The sequence below is a fragment of the Muscardinus avellanarius genome (assembly GCF_963383645.1).
Source record: "Muscardinus avellanarius genome assembly, chromosome: 13".
Lineage (NCBI taxonomy): Eukaryota > Metazoa > Chordata > Mammalia > Rodentia > Gliridae > Muscardinus > Muscardinus avellanarius.
The window spans coordinates 30596602-30617361 of NC_137799.1; the positions used below are offsets into that span (position 1 = coordinate 30596602).

Below are 20760 nucleotides of genomic sequence, written 5' to 3' on the forward strand. Positions count from 1 at the left end.
AGGTCAGGACAGAAGCATCCTCTACATAGGGACCTAAAGAACAGATGGTAGCTAGGTAGGTCACATGAAATAGAAAGCTCCAGGGAGGACACAGCATGCAGAGTGAAGAGGGAAGAAAAGGTGGTATTTAGGGGAACTGCACATGACTGAGATAGTTGAGAACACCCAAACCAACCAACCAAGCAAACAACCAAAAAAACTTGAAGGAACCAGCATGGTCGTGCACAGCTTGTAATCTCAGCACTCGGGAGGCCGAGACAGGAGGATCGAAGGTTCATGGCCAGCTTTTGCATCTTAGTCAGGCTTTCAGTAATTTATCAAGATCCTGTTTAAAAAAAAAAAAAAAAGGCTGGGGGTGTGACTTGAAGGGTGAATGTCTCTGGGTTCAATCCTCAGTATCAAAATAAAAACACCCTGGAAGAAAATTAAAAATGTAAATTCAAATGGAGAAGACCTATTCTAAGAGTGACATAAATCGCTCCCTGATTTGTACCCTTCAGGGAACAGATGGCTGTAGTGGTGACAGGGGGCCAGCATTGAGTCTGGGGTTTTTTGAGCTGCATTTTGTATTTAGCGACTTGTGTATCTAATTGATGTGACACACCTGGCCTCACATGCAGCTGGCACCATCTCCCTGTCTGCTGGGGGCTCGTGGGCTGATCAGCCTCTCTCCACTGCCTCAAAGTCTGAAGCTGAGTGTAATGTGTGGACTGCAAACACCATGTTCATGCCAAAAGCACTATGAACGAGAGGCTCTGTGAACATAGTCCAGTGCCGTGTGTCAGTGGTACACATGAACACACACTGAGATAAAGGTGTGTGTGTGTGTGTGTGTGTGTGTGTGAGAGAGAGAGAGAGAGAGAGAGAGAGAGAGAGATAAGTAGATGAAATGTAAAATATCTTATACATTTCTTATATTTAACAGCATCTTTTTTTTTTTCATAGTTTGGCAAACACTAGTTTAAAAAAAGGCTATAGGGGAGAGAAAGGCATTTTATCCTAGGCCTGTAGGAATTAGGATAAGGATGTCTTAACTTTGCAGTGAGGAACATTTACAGTTTTAGAAATAGCACATCGGTGTGTGGTAGATGTGCTATCAGATGATAACTCCAACGTTCTTCCTAGTGGAGAGAGGACATCCTACCAGGAAAAAAATTCAAGAGCTAGCCAAGAAATGGAGATAGGATATTTGTCTTTTTTAAGAACTGGAAGCTGAGTATGGTGGCACATGTAATCTTAGCACCTGTAATCTAAGTACTCAAGAGGCTTAGACAGGAGGATAACAGGTTCTAGGCCAGCTTCAGCAACTTAATGAGATTTTCAAAGTAAATATTTCAAATAAATAAATAGGGCTGAGGTTGTAGTTCAGAGGTAGAACACCCCTGAGTTCAATCCCCAGTGCCAGAAACAACAATAAAGACAGCTGGAAAAATCTGTCTATAGAGCAGAGCCCTCAAGTATACTGGCAGTGAAATTTTGAAGAAGGAAAGAAGGAAGTAGAGAATAAAATTGTTTATAAAGTAGAGGACTTGCTACATAACGGAGACTGTATGAGGTATTTTGGGGAAATTGAGTCATTCACCCAGGTTTCTGTAGCCAGGATCCAAGATTGGGAGGCAGAGGTGAGAGACAAGAAGGATGATAAGAATCTTATTTCTATTTATATTTGATAAAAAGATAGATCACCTACCACCTTTTAAGCTTTAAAACAAATTGCATGAAGTAAATTTGGCATATATTGTTTTGTCCTTGTTTGTTTTGTTTTTGTTCTACAACCCTGAACATCCATCATCTTGTGAGCCTCATGGTAAATGCGAAAGCACTTTACCTCCTATGGCTTCCAATTAAGACCTCTCAGTTTGTAAATTTCCCTTGCTGCGAGTTTTTGTAGGTTCATCTTCTAGTGTGGTAATCTTCAGTGATAAAGTAAACCTGAAGAGAGGAAAGTAAAAACCAAGCGCCCCACTGTTTTTGTTCATGAATTACTCTTTCAGGAAGGAACAATCACAGATACCATCTGCGAGTTGTATGGTGGAGCCAACTCTCTGAGCGTAGCATTTATGGGAGACCATCGGCCCCGCAGGGGACCGTGAACAGGGAATGCTGGGACTCTCGTGGATAAGCCATTTGAGAAAAGCCCATAAATCAGGCTGGACAAATTATTTCATAGAACCTTTAGGCAGATTTTTTTTTGAGAAATATGCTTTTAGACATATGCTTGGATACTGTGGTGATTATAATGATAGCAACTTAATCATCTGTATTTGGAAGTCTTATTTATTTATTTTTTAAATTTATTTATTTATTTATTTTTAATTGGTGCATTGTAGTCATATATCAATCACATTGGAGTACAAGACTTGAGAGGATATACAAGCACACATCATCCAATCAGCCCTCATCCAGCCCCCATCCCATTCCCTCCCCTTCCCTCAATCCCATGTTTGTTTGGTGATTAACTTTGATACATTTGTTTATGTTCCTCCTGCGTTTTAAAGAGCCTCCGTCCTCCACTATTCCATACCCTCTGATTGGTCATATTAGTTGCTTCACTATAGGGCCCTTTCTATAGCTCAACCTCTTCCTTTTGTCCCTTTCCTCCTAGTTTTTGCTGATTAGGGGAAGCATCTTATTTATATTTTCTGCGATATTTCTCTGTGCATGCCGCGTTGCAAGTACTGATCCCACTCTTGACGGCCCCAGTAGTGGCCTGGCTACCCGGTGGACTGATCCAGACCTCGCTGGCTCAAGCAGCGGCCTTGCCTCATGGGAGGCCCCGATTCTGGTCTCACTGGCCTGGACACCAGCCTAACCCCTCAGTTGGCTCCGATCCCGGCCTCAGAGGCCGCATAGTGGCCTTGCCTCACGGCAGGCTCCAATGCTGGCCATTGGCCCTGGCACCGGCCTAACCCCTCGGAAAGCTCCGATCCCAGCCTCGGAGGCCCCAGCACCAGCCTAGCCTCTCGGCAGGCTCCGATGCCGGCCGTTGGCCCCAGCACCGGCCTAACCCCTCAGCAGGCTCCGATCCCGGCCTCGGAGGCCCTGGAAGTCTTTTAATTAATTAATTAATTAATTATTGTGGTACTGGGGGTAGAACCCAGAGGCTTTCTACCTCGGGGCTCTATTCCCAGACCTGTTTATATTTCATTTGGAAACAGGGTCTCACTAAGTTTTCTGAGAGCCTCACTAAGTAGCTGAGGCTGGCTTCGAACCTGTGCGATCCTCCTGTCTCAGCTTCTCAAGCGCAGGGATTAAAAGTATGCATCACTACCCCCGGCTTTAATTATTATATTTTTGTGTGGTACTGGAGATGGAACCCAGGGCATTCTGCCTCTGAGCCATACCCTCAGCCCTGCTTAAATTTTTTATTTTGAAACAGGATCTCACTAAGTTGTTGAGATCTTCACTAAATAATTGAGGCTGGCCTCAAGGTTGTGGTCCTTCTGTCTTATTTTCTCAAAGTACAGAAATTACAGATATGTGCTACCACACCTAGCTGGTAGTTTTTATAAAATAGCATATCCCAGGCTGCTGTTTCTTAGAGATAGCCCCATCTGTTTCCAGCCATATTCTGTGTAGTCAACAGTGTAATTTCATAGCAATCTCTGATATGACAAATGTCAAAATAGCCTACCTAACCTTCTCTAGAAGGTATCTGATATGATATTGAACAAAACAATTTCCATAGAAACACCGGAGATCTTTTTTTTCCTTTTCTCTTCTACTGAACAAATAAAAATGACAAAAATGACCTATGTCTTTCTCTCTCTCTCTCTATCTCTCTCTATCTCTCTCTCTATCTCTCTCTCGAATTTCTGGACATTTCCAGCATTAGAGAGAGAGAGAGTACTCTCTTGAGCAGAGTGAAAAGCAAGACTTCCTTCTTCCCTGCTTTTGACAACTCTAAATGTTACAATTTCTTCCTTTTTCAGGAGATATTCACAAACCTGTTTCTCAGGCCATTCCTGCCATACGTGCTTTGCAGAATTATAGAGGTGGTCTGAATTGTAATGAATATGTGCATGTGCACACACGCACGCATGCGTGTGCACACACACAATGAGATATTTATCTATTGCATATTTAGTACCTTTAAAGATATATTCATATAGCAATTACAACCAATCATCCAATAATTAGAAATCTGATCTGAAGGGGAAAAAACCCATGCAAACAGCTAGAATAGTTTCTTATTTTTTAAATTCAGGATTGGGAATGGTTTTCATTAACTTGTTTATTTTCAATAGAAATTTCAGGCTTACATTTGAGCTCAGAAAAAAAAAAAAGTTTTTTTTTCCCCCTCTCATTCCAGAGAGGACTAAACTCTTCAGTTCCCTTCCCGAGCCAGCAGTTGGCTGAAGCCACAAGAACCTTACTGGACAGTCTTGGGAGTCTGGCCCAAGAGGTAAGTTGTGTCTTTCCAGCATCAGCAAGCAGACCATATACTATCGTTATTTTTTATTTGTGCATTTGGCTAAGAGGGTCCTTTTGATTTAAATAGCATATGAGATGTATCATCAATTTTAGAAGCATGAGTGATCAAAAAAACATGATCTGTTTTGATTTTCTTACTTTAGAGATGAATAAACCAAGACTTATTGAGATCGCAGAGCTAATTAGTGACTAAAGGCTTCATATCTAGTCTATACCTTTCCCCCATGGGTTCTGTTTGTTCCTTGGTAAGAGGATAGAGGAGAATTCTCTCTTTCTCTCTCCCCCTCTCCCCCTCTCCCCTCCCATCTATGCATAGCTTCCTCTGACCAGCAACTTCTCTATGTTGTTCCTTCAGTAGCAGGCCTAGTTAGTTGTTTTTACTAAAACATGCTTTCTAACTAATGAGAATGACATGTTATCCCCAGCTCTTTCCTTGTAAAATAGGGCCTCTGAGGTTCAGCTTTGGTGTGTAGTCTCTTCATGAACATTAAGTTAACTAGGCCTCTGAGGTCTACACGTTGACAAATATGTCAGAGTAATATTTGTCCTAGAATCAGGGCTAGAGGAGTTTGGAAAAGCAGTTAACCTTTCCTCTGACTTCAGCCAGTACGGGTTCCGCCTTTCTGACTCCCAGCCTCATGTTAAATTAGACTCGGAAAGCAGGAGCTGCCTGAAGCACTCATGCACAAGGCGCTGAGCCTGGCAGTGGATACAGACAAGGTGGACCTTGATATAAGGACATTGGAAAACAATAAGTTGGGGAAAATTTTCTCAGAATTGGTGTGGTCTTATTTTTAGCCATTTCTCTGACTTGTTTTTAAAATTCGGGTACCATTTTTTCAGATAGTGAAATCAACTTTATATTTTCTGATCATAAAAGCCTTGTGTGTTCCTTGTAGAAAATAGAGAACATCTGGAAAAGACAGAAAACGCTGACATTGAACACCATTAACACTTTTGGTGTATTTCTTTCTGTTCAATTCTTTTCTTGTTTTGGATTCTGCTCCCATGTCTCTGACAGTAGAGGCTTGACTGTTGAGTCTCCTCTCAGGAGCAGCCCTTTTCTAGCCTGTTACCCGGGTTCGGAAGGTCAGTGACCTTTGGTGAGGTGGAAAATCCCAAGCAACTGAGGTTGTTCCAGGAAACACAAAGAGGAAGAGAAAGAGAAAGAGAAAAAGAAAGAGAAAGAAAAAAGGGCTCTGCAAGCCATAGTTGTTTCTCCAGGGCTCTATTAACCAACACTAACTTGCCCTGGTTTACTCCTGTGGGTTCCCTCCTGGCCCTCTTCCCCTTGCTGATTTCTGGTTTCAGAGAAGTCAAAGAGAATCACAGGTTGCCTCTAAACTCAGGGTTTGTAATAGCTATTTTCTCTTACATCACTAGTCCTGATTTTTGTCTGGGATAATAAAAGAATTAAGAGTCTGTGCTGTTCCTGTTGAGGATGTGATATAAACTCTCCAACTTGCCAGCTGGTCCAGGCCAAGCCAGGGACACCTGCTTTCAGTAGAACACCTCTGCTCACTTTGATCAGAAGTTGCTTATTGTCTAACTTGCCCTTTTTTGAGACAAATGGGAGAAGGTAAATGAAAATGCTTCATTGTTTGGTCAATGTTTAGAAAGAAAATTTGTCATTTTCACCAAAGCACAACCATTGAAAATAAAAGGAGAGCCATACTGTTCTGAGCAGCTATTTGGGTGCAGGCAGTCTCACCCCATTTTCCTGAATAATCTACAAGACAAATGTTGAAGTCTTTCCCTTCAGCCAGCAAAAGGAAACGTATCTCTCTCTCCCTCTCCTCCCCTTCTGTAGTCTGTATACCCATATAGCTTATAAAAAGATAACCTGTGTTCTTGTGAAGTAGCTAGTTGCTTTTCTCTGGAGAAAGAAATCTTTGTGACCTAGATCCACACTGAAAGGCCCAGTTCTCATCCAGAGGCAGAGACAGAGGTTGCGACCCACAGCGCTCAAGACTACATTACTCTCAGGAGCTAGTGGGCTCAGGGAGGTAGACAAACCGAGCACAAGGTGTATTCCAGGGCATGTGCAGGGGCCCGGCCTGGCCCCTGCTCTCCCTGGCTCAGTGTTCCCAGGTTGGAGAACATGCAGGGACATTTCAAGGATTTAGGGATTTATGAATCATTTACTATGAAACATGTGGAAATAGAAAGTACTCTATAAATATTTAATAATAAGAGCAATTGGGCTATGAACCCCATAAGGTGCTGGAGTGCATTTGTCTGTGGGACAAGGCACTGTCCGTATTACTGATGTTTGTTGAATGGAAGTCCATCCTGCTTGGGGCTGTGCCGTGCAGTTCCTCCTCACCACACTGTTTGATCTTTGCCATCTTGAGGAGAAGTTGGGTCCTCAGAGGCACACAGTGACTCTTCTAAGGCCAGTGAGGGACACAGTAGGGATTCAAACTTAGATCTCCCACCTTCTATTTTTTCCTTTACTTGACATTTTCACCGAGGCCAGGCTGGAGGACTTTTGCTCTCAGTGGTAGGGGGTCTCCCCGACTTTTACACTGAAGTCAAGGTGTTTTGGGAATGAGCCACTCACTGTGAAGAGGGGCAGCTCCTGATGAACTCATCTGCAGTCAGACCCAGCTGTTTAAAGACAGCATTCTTTCTGATGAGCAAAAAGATGAGCTCAATGAAATAAAGGCCATGGTGGGGGCTCCACTAACCTCTAGCTGTGCCTCTTTAGTGGGTGTGGGAGTTACCTGGGAAGCTAGTGAAGATGGAAGTTTGTATTCTGCAGATCTGCAGAGGGGTCTCAGAATGGACATCTCAGATAGTGTAGATGCTGAGTGTCCCAGAAGCCACAGGTAGGGTAGGAAGGTACTGGTATACAATCACAAGGCTTTGAGATGATGTCGCACTAAATATGTTCTGGGACATGGATATTGACAGGTTAAGAAAATAAAGTGTTTCTTCCTCTTCTTTGTCCCAAACCTTTGCTCTACCCTTGGCTGCCTCCTCTTCCCCTCTGACATCAGCTGTTCAGCATGAGGAGTTGGAGTGACATGCGGCAAGAGGTGCTGTTTCTGACCAACAGCTCTAGCTCCAGCTCCTCCACCCAGATATACCAGGCCGTGTCCCGCATCGTCTGTGGCCATCCAGAGGGCGGGGGGCTGAAGATCAAGTCTCTCAACTGGTATGAGGACAACAACTACAAAGCCCTCTTTGGAGGCAACGGCACTGAAGAAGAAGCTGACTCCTTCTACGACAACTCTACAAGTGAGTGTCTCCGTAGACAGAGCCCATCCCCATCCCCGTCTTAGTGTGGGCTCAGCCCCTGTCTCTGCCCCATCCCTCTTACGCGTATCCTCTATAGCCACATGAGAGGGTGGTGTGACTGTTTGCCCACAAGACTGAACTCCTAGAGGACAGAGTCTTTTCTTAATCAGATAATTGTGCCCAGCTTTTGAATGGGGCCTGGCACATAGCACAGTGGTGTTGAAGTGAATGAACGATTCAAAGCCAGTCTTCCTAGTTTTCTGGGGGATGTAGGAAAGTAGTGTCAGAGTAATCAAGGATGGAATATTGGCAGGAAGACAAATCCTACAGGATTTTACTTATATGAAAAAATTTTTTTTCTTTTCTTGTATAGGGCATTGAACCCAGAGGTATTCTGCCTCTGAGCTACACCCCCAGCATTTTTTATTTGTTATGTCGAAACAGGGTCTTGCGAAGTTTCAAAGGGCCTCACTAAGTTGCCAAGGCTGGCTTTGAACCTACAATTCTCCTATCTCAGTCTCTTGAGTCCTGGGATTATAAGCATGGCCACTGTGCTGGGCCTATGTGTGGAATCTTAAGAAGACAGACACATAAAAACAATGCAGAGTAGAGGCCACTGGGGGTGGGGTGGGGTGGAGGAATGGAAGATGTTGGTCAAAGGGTCAAATATGTATTATCTAATTTCATCCCCAGGATAGCCCTGCAAGGAAGGTTTCAGTTAAGCAAGATGAGTAAAGTCTAGAGAGTTAATGTACAGCATGAAGACTATATGTCATAACACTGTGGCATATATTTAAATATATGACCTTAAGCTGGGCATGGTGGCATACACCTGTAATCCCAGTACTTGGGAGACTGAGACAGGAGAATCACTGTTTGAGACCAGCTTCAGCAACTTAGTGAGACTTTGAGCAACCTAGTGAGACCCTGTTTCTAAACAAAATATTAAAAGGGCTGGGGTAAATAAAAAATGAAAGGGTTTAGAGGTAGAATGCCCCTGGATTCAATTCTTAGCAACATATAGATAAATAAATTATAAATAAGTAAATAAATAAATTTGACCTTAAGTATTCTCTGTCTCTGCTTCTTTCTCTCTCTCTCTCTCATGTGAAAGATAATCATGTGAGGTGAGGTGATGGATATATTCATTAACTCAACTGTGAGAATCACTTCACAGCGTGTACATTTATCAATATATCGAGTTGAACATCTTAAATATGTACCATTTTTATTTTGTCAATTATGTCTCAATAAAGCTTGAAAGAAAAGTTTAGAAAAGGGCAAGATGCCGATTTTATTATTACAATGATAGATATTGCTTTTGAGGTCAGCTAAAACCCTTAAAAATAAATAACTGTAATAATAGTAATGATAAGAACAAAAACCAGACCTCTCATTGAAGTAAAATTTCCTATGTTCCCATGTTCCATATATATTATCTCATTCCATCCCCAGGATAGCCCTGCAAGGAAGGTTCTGTAACAGCACATTTCACAGGCTCTGAGAGGCTAAGCAACTCATTCAAAGCCACATGGCGGCTAATCCACCAGAGCTGGGATCCATGCCCAAACTCTGCTGGCTCCAGGCCTTGCCCGTAAACCACACTGCCTCCTAGGTGTGCGTTCAGGCGGGCCTGTGTGTGCCCTCACACTTGGATGTTTGATCTGCTGTTTGTTTTGTGTCCTTAGCCGCAAAGCAGTGTTAAAGAACCTTGTAACTAACTCCATATCTGCTTGCCACACTTGGGTGATTTTGTGGAGACGTGTATCGGTGCCTGGTGGCAGCAGGGAGCCAGTGTTACAGTTTTAAACAATGGCATCGTTTTTCCTTGAAAACCTGATGCCTCAGAGCCTTTCTGCATTCCCAGCCACAGGTGCATTGTTCAGACAGCGAGTGAGGCAGCTTCTTGAGCATTACTGTAACACAAGTGCCGGTATTCTTTTCTGGAGCCAAGCTCTCCAGACGATTTCAAGTTGCTTTACAAGGCTGATGAGGGTGCTGGTGGAGGCAGCTTTATGAAATGCCATCTCTTCCTCTCCTCTGGCCTGCATGTCAACCCAAGGGAGCCTTCAGCTGTGCAATAGATATGATTGTGAACAAATCCTCTTCATAAAAAAAATTCTGGTGCTGGGGATAGAACTCAGGGGGTTACAATGCTTGCTCGACATGTGTGAGACCATGGGATTGATTCCCAGTGTCCTTCCCCCAATTCTGTTAGCTTTGCGGTATATTGAAGCTGCTTAGCATCTAAAACAAAAGAAAAGTAATAATAATAATAATAATAATAATAATAATAATAATACAAAAATTGAAAATTCTAAATGAAATGTTTTGTTCTTTTAAATTGGCCATAAAATCCATTTTGTCTGTTGTAACTTTGGATTTTTCAGTTTGAAATTTTATCAAATTAAGTACACTTGTGATGAGATCTACTAATTACAGGAAATTTTTGACTTTTGCTTGAAAACCAAAGCTGACATTCAGCCCTTGGGATGCCCCTCAAGAGTCTTGTTTGTTTTTAGTGAAAACAGAATTCTAGAGCTGGCATGAATCTAGAGTTATGAGGGCTTGTGCAGAGTAAACATTTTTTTTCTAGATTGGTTCATTGTGAGTTATAAGAAGCTCTGATTACTTATCAAGCATTGTTCTAGAGACTTTACCAAAAATGTCTCAGCTAATCCTCTTCTACAGCCATCTATCAAGTAGGTGTTAAGAACTTTATTTATTATTTATTTATTTTTGGTGGTACTGGAAATCCTTCTACCTTTGGGCTACACTCCCAGACACCTATTTTTTATATTTTTATTTGGAAACAGGGTCTCATAAGCCAGTGAGGCTGGCTTTGAACCTGCGTGATCCTCCTGTCTCTGCCTCCCAAGTGCGGGGATTACAAGCGTGTGCCACCATGCCCAGCGCAGAACTTTATTTTTACAGAGTGGTAAACAGACTCAGATGTTACATGGTAGAGATAGAATATGAACCCAGGACTGTCTTCTTTCTGCTTCCCAAACCCTTGTGAGTTCTTATCAGTATATGGCCATGCATATGAATGTGTCTTCTGCCTTCTTTCTAGCTCCTTATTGCAATGATCTGATGAAGAATTTGGAGTCCAGCCCTCTATCCCGCATTATTTGGAAAGCTCTTAAGCCCTTGCTTGTTGGAAAGATCCTCTATACCCCTGACACTCCAGCCACCAGACAGGTTATGGCTGAGGTAAGCCCGCTAAGCTCAAGACACCTTCCCTAGAATCCTTTTAAAATTAGGGACAAAAGAGTTAAAGGTAGGTTCAGATGGAATGTGCTAGCTCATGGCCTCTTTGGATCTTTTTTTTTCTTTCTTTTTTGCTGGTAGAGCTTAAACACAGAACATTCTACCTCCCATCTATACCCAGCCTTTTTTTCTTTTTCTTTTTTACATTACTGGAAATGGAATCCAGGGGCAATGTACCTCTGAGCTACACCCCCAGCCCTATTTTTTAGTGTTTTTATTTTTGAAACAGGGTCTCACTGAGTTGCAAAGGTCCTCGCTAAGTAGCTGAGGCTGTCTGTGAACCGTGATGCTCTGGTCTCAGCCTCCCGAATGCTGGGATTACAAGCGTGCGCCACCACGCCCAGCTTTATCCCAGCCCTTTTTATTTTTATTTTTGAAACAGGGTCTCAAGAAGTTACTGAGTTACTGAGGCTTGCCTCAAACCTATGAACTCTCTATCTCAGCCTCCTAAATTGTGGGATTATAGGTGTGTGCCACTATGCCCAGCTTGGAACTTTTAAATAGTGGAACCCTGGATGCAGGGCCAGAACTGACCCTGGATTCGGGGCCAGTTTCCTACCCTTGGTGTTTGAGTCATAGCTTCAGAGAGGCATTTCTTGGGCATGAGTGAAGGCTGATCATGAATTGCTACGTATGATGTTTTGTCTTTTGGGGAAGCACTGAATTGCTCATTGTCTCTACCTCTCCTCTTTTTCTGCGGCTCCTGGCTCCCTCCTTCACTCCAGGTGAACAAGACCTTCCAGGAATTGGCTGTGTTCCATGATCTAGAAGGCATGTGGGAAGAGCTCAGCCCCAAGATCTGGAACTTTATGGAGAACAGCCAAGAGATGGACCTTGTGCGGGTGAGTGTCCTTCTGATACCATGTTCCTGCTTGATCCTGGAGAGGTGAGTTTCTGTTCATTTTCCCAGAGTGACTAGGACGAGAATTCTTTAATCGGTTGAGATGTAATGAACATAGCCCAAGCCGCAGGGCTGCCAGCCTGGCTCTGGTACCTCCATAACCCTGTGCACATCAGCCACAATGAGTCTGATGGCCAAATAACGGTTTCTCACAAAATGTCGTGAGGGCCGATGCCTGGCAATATTATGATGATTGCAAGACTCTGTTTTTATTTCTGGCTCCAGCTGCTGAGCCAGCCCTGGCCTCTTGTTTAGCCTTGCTGTGTCTGGGTAGTTCTCGGAAGGAGGCTTGGAGCAAGAGCGTGGTCTGGCATGCAGATAGGTTGGAGATGACTGCTCGGCTGCCCCTCCTGTGTGGCAGGGAATTGCACTTAATGCTTCAGAGCCACTTGAAAAGGATGAGTGCTTTAGAGACAATTGGATTCAAAAGCAGAGGGAAGTCGGAGAAGAACAGAATGTCTCTTTTGCTTTAGCCCTAGAGCCATTTAATCACATCAGTACTGCCTTGGGCTGAAGCAGAATCAGTAGAGTATATTTCCAATCACTGTGGTGAGGGAGGCCACTTCCTTTTGTCTCTGCTGCTATTAAGAGGCAAAGTAAACTATTTTTTCCAGCTTTCTTGTCTTGAACCTCATTGGTCTGAGGGGCACAGGGTTTTAGAGGTTGGAGCCATCTGGAGGGAACTCTTCTAAAGTTTAGGACTGTCTGTTGGAAGCAGGTCACTGGGGAGAAAGGTTGTAGTGATGGAAAAGCCTGAATCTCTTGTGATACACCAGTTCTGTCACACAGGTGCTGAATTCTTCATTTGGGGCATTTAAAAACAGGAGGTTTGAGTGAGATGGGCATGGGCAGGATTCATATGGGTTGATACTGAATAACAGGATTAGCTCCTGCCTTCTAAGGTATCTCTCTGTGGGCTGTATTCCCTCCTCATAGAGGGACTCAGATCTAGCCACTGTCAACATTGCAGACCTAAGTGTGGTCTCTGTCTTCTTCCTGGTTTTTCTCCCTGGAATTCACATTTCTACCAGTTGGACTTATTGTCTCTTTCTGAATCTCAGAAGATGATAAAGAATCTGGTTGAAGGCATTTAGTGAGCTTTAATTTGGAACAAGTAGATGCTTCCCTACTCTTAAACTGAGAGTTTGCCTTGGAGATTCCAATTGCTCAGAAACTCCCAGTTCTTAAGGGACAAGGCCCTCTTAAACGTGGCGGTAGCATCATCCATCAGGAACCCGGCTGGGGGAGTGTTGGGTGTGTGATAGGAACCAGAGGGGTAGGGCAGGAGGGAGAGGCCTGGTATGCTTTGTGTGTCAAGCTGAAGATCTTTGCTTTAAGCTCAAGGAGAGGGGACCCTGCAAGGATCTTGACCAAGGGGACACATAGATTAATTACTCTGACATAATGTGGATTGAACAGGAAAGATGGGTGGGTGAGAAGCAGGGACCAGGGCAGAGGCTGTGCCCTCGAGTGGCCAAGGCATCATGGAGGAGAGGCCTGGCGACTAGGTAGTTGTGGAGCAGCAAGAGGAGGCTCCGGAGTGATGCTTGATACATGGCTGGGTGGTGAGGATGTCTGCCAAGCCCATGGCTAGACTCATTAGCCTGTGGGTAGAAATTGGAGGAGCCTCATCCAACTGCTTTCTTCTCTGACTTAAAAAGTGTTTTTTTTAAACCTCTACAAGTACAGGCTTCCCAGCCTCAGCACACCCTTGCACCCTGGCATCTGGCAGGAGAAGCAGCATCTGAGGTTCTGCTTCTGCGAGGGTAGCTCTCATCCCTGCTGTCTCTGGCTCTGTCTACTCATATCTCCTTGCCCGACAGAGAGGGAGGCACTTCTCTGCATCGAGTCATGGCACCTGCTGACACTGATTTGTCTCTTTTCTAAGCTGCTCTTGGTCCCTCATCCTCAAGTCTTGGTTTCTCTCCATCTATCATTACAAGGGCAGTTTTGGGTGTCCCAGTCTTCTCAGGACCCTAAACTTGTCACATGGTCAGCGATTTCACTGGCCACATCCCTCTGGTCTTGCCGTCTTCCTTGGCCATTCTGCTCAGAAGCCACGGTGGACATGGCAGGTCTTATCCCACACGCCGCACCTCTTTACCCTGTTCTTATTTGTTCGATTCAAGTGACCAGGTAACTTTAGAATTGCTAGCCCTTGCCTCTGTGAACTTCTGTGAGGTTCAGTTTTATGTCTGTTTACAATGTTACTGAAAAAAAGACTGACTTAAAAAGGCAGTTTCAGGCCCTTAGAGAGTCAGTTCAGGAGAGCCAGGCTTCCTCTTCCTTCTAGAAGCTGGGATGAGGGTTGCAGGTGCATCTCCTCTTTGCTGATTTGACAGCTGCCCTGTTTTCCAGGCAGCACATCTGTGCAGGCCTCTGCCCAGCCCCTTGGGATCTGCTGTTTGAACACCAAATTGACTTACCCTTTTCTTTCACATTGCTCCACATTAAGAACAATCTGCTGAGAGGGAGCAAGGAGTAGAAAATAGACCCCCATTGTATCCACATCCACATCTCCTGATACCGGAAAACACTGTAATTTATTTGGTTTAACCAGTAGCATCATGTCCTTAAACTAAGCAGTATAAGTGGGTTCAGTCTAGAGATAGGGTTTTATTTGGAATAATGAGACTGACTCTCAAAAGAAGGCCATGACACAGTGCAGGGGGCACTAGAATCAGATCCTGGCTTGGCTACTTCTTATGGACTTAACCTCTCTGAACCTCAGTTTTCTTAGGTGCAAAATGGGGGAATATTACAGTTACCCCCCTCATGGAGTTGTGTGAGATGTATAGAAACCACTCAACATAGTAATGTTGTTGTCGTTATAGTTGACACTGTTAACCTGAGCTGTTTGGTACAGTGGAAAACATATGAACTGTGAATTCCGATGATGCTAAGCTTGAGTCTCAGCCCCATGCTTATTAGTATTATGACGCAGCCTTGGTTAAAAATCGCTTATGTTTTTTTCAACCCCAACCTTCTTACACATAAAATGGAGACAGTGTTATGTACCTCACATATATCTGTGAAGGTACACGAGCAAGGAGAATGTACACGTGAAAAGGTTGGATCCTTCATATAGTGCTCTTCACGGTGTAGTCGGTGTTCACTGCTCACGCATTCTTATTGGAATGGCAGACGCTGTTGGACAGCAGAGGCAATGACGGCTTTTGGGAACAGCAGTTGGAAGGCTTAGATTGGACAGCCCAAGACATCATGGCGTTTCTGGCCAAGCACCCAGAGAATGTCCAGTCTGCGAATGGCTCAGTGTACACCTGGAGAGAGGCTTTCAACGAGACCAACAGGGCCATTCAGACCATATCTCGCTTCATGGAGGTGAGGATCTGCTGCACGTGCCATTAAGAAGACTTAGGGCTTTTTTCTTTGAGAGGTTTCAGTACAGTTAGAGGCAGGAGGAAAGCTTAAATCAATGTGTCGCCTCATTTCCAGCAACATTCCTCACACTTAACACAGAAATTGGCGTACAGAAAGCGCTCCATTAATGTTGGTTGAATAAGTGAATAAATACAACTCTAGCTTTATTCTGTAGGTTCTCATATGTGTTAATATCTTAATGTCTAACAATAATAAAACATTCCCTTAAAGCGTATCACTTTTGAAAGGTATCTGAGATCTAACCAGGGTAGATTAAATATTAAAATTTTAATTTCATAAATTATGGCAGCTAATAGGGATGAATAAGGGTTTTTTGTTTGTTTAGATGCAGCATTGCTAAGAAAATAGTGAAGAAAATAAGATATGATCATTGTTTCAACTTATTTTTCTCCACAAAGACCAATATAAGTAACTTATCTCCAGATACTTCCAGCATTTCTCTTAAATTTAATTAATAACTGAAAGAGCCACTGTTGGTCTTAGTGAGGCTCAAAAAGGGAAGATTTAAGAAGTCAGGGCGTTAGTTCTCACCTCCCAGGGTGGGATCTGTCTGGGCCTCCAGTGTCTGATGGAGGCCACTTTTCCACCAGTGCGTCAACCTGAACAAGCTGGAGCCCATGGCAACGGAAGTCCGGCTCATCAACAAGTCCATGGAGCTTCTGGATGAGAGGAAGTTCTGGGCCGGTATCGTGTTCACGGGAGTCACTCCAGGCAGTGCCGAGCTGCCCCATCACGTCAAGTACAAGATCCGAATGGACATTGACAACGTGGAGAGGACGAATAAAATTAGGGATGGGTAAGTTGAATCTGTCACGCTGGCCCAGCCTCGGGGAAGTCAAGAACAGCTGTTACGACTAGAGGTACTTTAATTAATAGTCCAGTACAAAATTTAAAAACAGCAACAAACACAACAACAAAAAAATTACTGGTGGCAAGATTTTGGTGAAATTGGAATGTTGGTTGCAGGGGGCTGTAATTTCAAAAGGCATAAAACATTAGTATCTGTGTGTGTGTGTGTGTGTGTGTGTGTGTGCGTGTGTGTGATACTTGGGATTGATTGAACCCAGGGGCATACTTCCTTTGAGCTATATTTTTAGCCCTATTATATTTATTTTTAAATAGAGACTCACTAAGTTCCTGGGGCCCTTGCTAAATTGCTGAGGGTGGCCTTAAACCTTTGATCCTCCTGTCTCAGTCTCCAAGTACTGGGATTACAGGCATGCACCATGACACCTGGTTTATCAGTATCTTTTGGTTCAGCATTTCCATTCAAGGGAATTATTCCCAAGGAAATTAAGTCAATAGAAAGGAAAGAGAAAGGAAGGGAAGGGAAGGGAGAACAGGGGTAAAAAGAAAAGAAGGGGGAAAAAGTCTTTAGGGTCTCCATGTTAGAATCGTCCATTTTTATGAAAAGATACAAGCAACCAATAGACAGGGAATGGTTAAGTGAACTTTGGTATGTTCCCTTGATGCACGGTTAGGTAGTCATTGGAGAGGAAAAAGAAAACAAGTAGCATATTTATTTTGAGTATTTCTATTTAAAAATACATTTACAAATGTCAATGGAAGCCAGAAAGTAACATACAAAGCTAGAAACAGTGGTGGGATTGCGGGTGCTTGGGGTTTTTATTTCCTGTTTCTATAGAATGTTTACCTGTGTTTGGTTCTAGGTACTGGGACCCTGGTCCTCGGGCTGACCCCTTTGAGGACATGCGGTACGTCTGGGGAGGCTTCGCCTACCTGCAGGATGTGGTGGAACAAGCAATCATCAGGGTGCTGACGGGCTCTGAGAAGAAAACTGGTGTCTATGTGCAGCAGATGCCCTACCCTTGCTATGTTGATGACATGTAAGTTACCAGCAGTGGTTCACACTGTTCCAGGTGGAGTGAGTGTGTGTGTGTGTGTGTGTTCTATAGATAACTTGCTAAATGTAGATAGTCCACAGTTCCATCCACTTGACAGACACAGAGGTACACACTAGTCTAACAGTCCTCCACTTTTTGTTTTTAATTCTACCCTTTTGGCCAAAATTTGCCCCATCTACAAATTTAAAATGTGTCACGACAAACACATGCAAGTGCACATATGCTCATACTTCCAAACTCGGAAATAGCGATCTAAACTTGTAAAGCAAATTTCCTGTAGATTTGTCCACTTTCTCTAAGTGATTATCGAGCCACATTTTGAAACCATCTAAATGAAACTGAACAAAACCTTTTATCTTAGACCTTCTAGATGTTCTTTTAGTGCTCCGTCACTAAGCAGCCAAGTTCTTATTATGGGAAATGTGCCCGTGGAGCTAATGATTTCTTGTAAGAAAGAACAAGCAGAGGTAGATGTCGTTATTGCAAGTATCTCAAATATGTCATGTCTCTTCCCGATCTTCCCTATTCTGGAAATGGTCTTATTTTCTGGTGTGTGTGTGTGTGTGTGTGTGTGTGTGTGTTAGTTATTAAACCCAGGGGCATTCTACCTCTGAGCTACATCCCAGCCCCTTTCATTTTTTGTTTTGAAACAGGGTCTTGCTAGGTTGCTGAGAGTCTCACAACATTGCCAAGACTACTGTCCTTGGTTCTGCAATCCTCCTGTCCTAGCCTTCCAAGTACTGGGATGACAGCATGTGCTACCATGCCCAGTGTTATTTTTCCTCCCTTTAAAATGATTAGCCAGCCGGGCGTGGTGGCGCACGCTTGTAATCCCCGCGCTTGGGAGGCAGAGACAGGAGGATTGCGCAGGTTCGAAGCCAGCCGCGCGCGTTGGTTTAGGAGACCCTGTTTCCAAAATGAAAATGTAAAAAATAGGTCTGGGAGTGTAGCCCGGTAGAAAGTAGAAGGGCTTCCAGGAACCCCAGTACCACCAAAATAAATAAATAAATAAATAAATAAATAAATAAATAAATAAATAAAAGCCTCAGTTATCTATTAAAAATAAATAAATAAAATGATTAGCCAAAATTTCCAAAGGAAAATTTCAAAAGACCTTTAAGCCAAGGTTTAGTCTTAAGATGAGGCTTTGTAAGGGCTAATTGGGTGATGTGGGAACGTATGTCTCTACCAGCTTGTATGTCTCTACCATCTTGTACTCTATTAGGATATATGACTATCATGCACCAATAAAAATTTTTTAAAATGAGGCTCTGGAGCCGGGCGTGGTGGCACACACTTGTAATCCCCGCGCTTGGGAGGCGGAGACAGGAGGATCGAGCAGGTTCAAAGCCAGCCACGCTGGCGTAAGAGACCCTGTTTCAAAAATATAAAATAGGTCTGGGAGTGTATGTAGCCCGGAGGTAGAAGGGCTTCCAGGAACCCCAGTACCACCAAAAAAAAAAAAAAAAAAAAATGAGGCTCTGGAGTTCAGATGTGTTAAGAATCTTTGCCCTATTGTCAGGTAGTGAGCAAGTGCCTAGATGGTAAAGCTGGGACTTAAACCTCAGCTTTCAGGTTCCAAAGTTGGTGTCCCTCCTGCTTTGCAGCACTGTTTCCTATGCTGGTTTGTAATCTGAAATATTATTAACAAGAGCTACTTGAAATGTATTTATGCACTATGAGTTCAACTAAGCAAGTCAATAGCAAGATGACCTTGAAGATACTGAACTTTTTGGAGAGATTGGCTTGGCTTTTTTTTGTTTGTTTGTTTTTGTTTTTGTTTTTTTGCTTGGTTGACTCATTGACTGATTGATTGGGGCACTAGAGATTAAGCCCAAGGGGATTCTACCAGTAACCTATTCCCATAGCCCATTTTATTTTATTACTTTTTTTTTGTTTGAAAGAGGTTCTCCCTAAGTTGCTGAGGCTGGCCTCGAACCTGTGATTTTCCTTTCTTGGTCTCCCAAGTGCTGAGATGACAGGCATAATATACCTGCATAGCCACTGTGCCTGGCTTGCTTTGGTTTTTAGTACTTTAAAGAGTAACCTACCTTTACCTTAATATCATCTCAGTTACCTGGTTATGAAAGCAAGCCTCCAAAGAAATTTTGCTTATTGATACTTTGTTAGCCTCCCTTTTCTAACTGCTCGTGAAACATCAGGTAAGCTGGTCATTTTGGAGGCCAGAGGGTCTGCCCTTGTTGCACCAAATGTGCTTGGAGGCCCTGGCCCAGGAGCTTGGCTCACACGTGTCTTTCTTCCCCCACCCTTCATTGGCACCTCAGCTTCCTTCGGGTGATGAGCCGGTCGATGCCCCTCTTCATGACACTGGCCTGGATTTACTCTGTGGCTGTGATTATCAAGGGTATCGTGTATGAGAAGGAGGCGCGGCTAAAGGAGACCATGAGGATCATGGGCCTGGACAACGGCATCCTCTGGTTTAGCTGGTTCATTAGCAGCCTCATCCCTCTGCTCGTGAGTGCCGGCCTGCTGGTGGTCATCTTGAAGGTACTACTGCTTCGTTACTTTTTCTGCTAGGGAACTCCTAAATAGCCCAGTACGAGCTAAGGAGAGAGAACAAGAAAAGCTAAGACTCTGGGAAGGAAGGAGGGGCTTACATGTCACCTGCAATTTCCTCATTGTAGAGTTGGGAAAAGTGATGCCCAGCAAGGAGCAGGGGCTTGACATGGTCAGCCCTGCTGGTTGGTAGCTAAGTAAAGCTCCAACCAGGCTCCTGCTCTTCAGGATCAGCACACACTGAACTGCCCCACACTGACTCCTTGACAGGGTAGCTATTTATTTCCTTAGATGCATTGGGTGGTGATTCTAAGAACCATAATCAGAAGGACGCATGTCAGTTCAGGTTAGTCTAGAAGCAGAGGCTGAGACAGAGTTTGACATGTGGATGTTTATTACAGATTAACACTTGTGGAAGGGACGGAGGATGCAGGATTGGACAGAGGGAGGTCCTGGAGAATAGGCCGTTTAGTTAGTTGTCCTGTACTGACCTGAAATATCCAGCTTCATGATCCCCCTCCCCCACCCTGCCTCTCCTGATATCCCCTACCATGGCCCCTGAAGCAATCAATGGACTCTATATGGGCCATCCCAGGAAGGCTGCCCCCAGGCCAGGTGACTCTCTGTGCTTGTGACACACCTACAGACACTGCCATCTAGTGGCAGCCAGATATAAGTCCTCCCTTAAAGGGGACTTGGGCAGCACAGCTCTGGGATTGCCCCATACTTTACCGTACTTCTCAATTTTCTTCTTCCACAGTTATTTTGTACAAAGATGCATCATGCAAAAATAAATATTTTTAAAGAGAGGGGAGAGGCCAAAGGGATACGAACCAACATTGGGTTTAACACTTCCTTCCCTCTGTTAGGAATAATCAGATTAAGCACATACTGTGTGCTGCTTTATTTCTTTATTATCTTTACTAAATGATCCTTTTAAGGCTCAAGGAAAGGAGGCTAATGAAGGTCAAAGCTTCACCAAGGCACACAGCACAAGGACAGAACCAAGATCCAAGTGCTCTTCTCCTTAGAAACAGGCCCCGACCTTGCCCTCTGATATTTGCTGCATGGCCTCTAGCCTGTGGCAGGGTGGTTGTCCTGATGCTGCTGTGCTAGGGCTGCTTTGGG

General features: G+C 43.9%; 1 protein-coding gene across 1 annotated transcript in view; it reads left to right on the plus strand.

Annotated features, from left to right (window-relative positions):
* Positions 1 to 20760, plus strand: part of ABCA1 (ATP binding cassette subfamily A member 1) — a gene marked incomplete at both ends in the record, with an annotated part of 108809 nt that overhangs the window by 46310 nt on the left and 41739 nt on the right. Inside the window, 8 exons of the mRNA XM_080708505.1 lie at positions 4313 to 4405; positions 7437 to 7677; positions 10751 to 10890; positions 11673 to 11789; positions 14993 to 15190; positions 15841 to 16046; positions 16921 to 17097; positions 19401 to 19623. Coding sequence (XP_080564631.1) covers positions 4313 to 4405; positions 7437 to 7677; positions 10751 to 10890; positions 11673 to 11789; positions 14993 to 15190; positions 15841 to 16046; positions 16921 to 17097; positions 19401 to 19623 — 1395 coding nt within the window. The remainder of the gene's footprint in view (positions 1 to 4312; positions 4406 to 7436; positions 7678 to 10750; positions 10891 to 11672; positions 11790 to 14992; positions 15191 to 15840; positions 16047 to 16920; positions 17098 to 19400; positions 19624 to 20760) is intronic.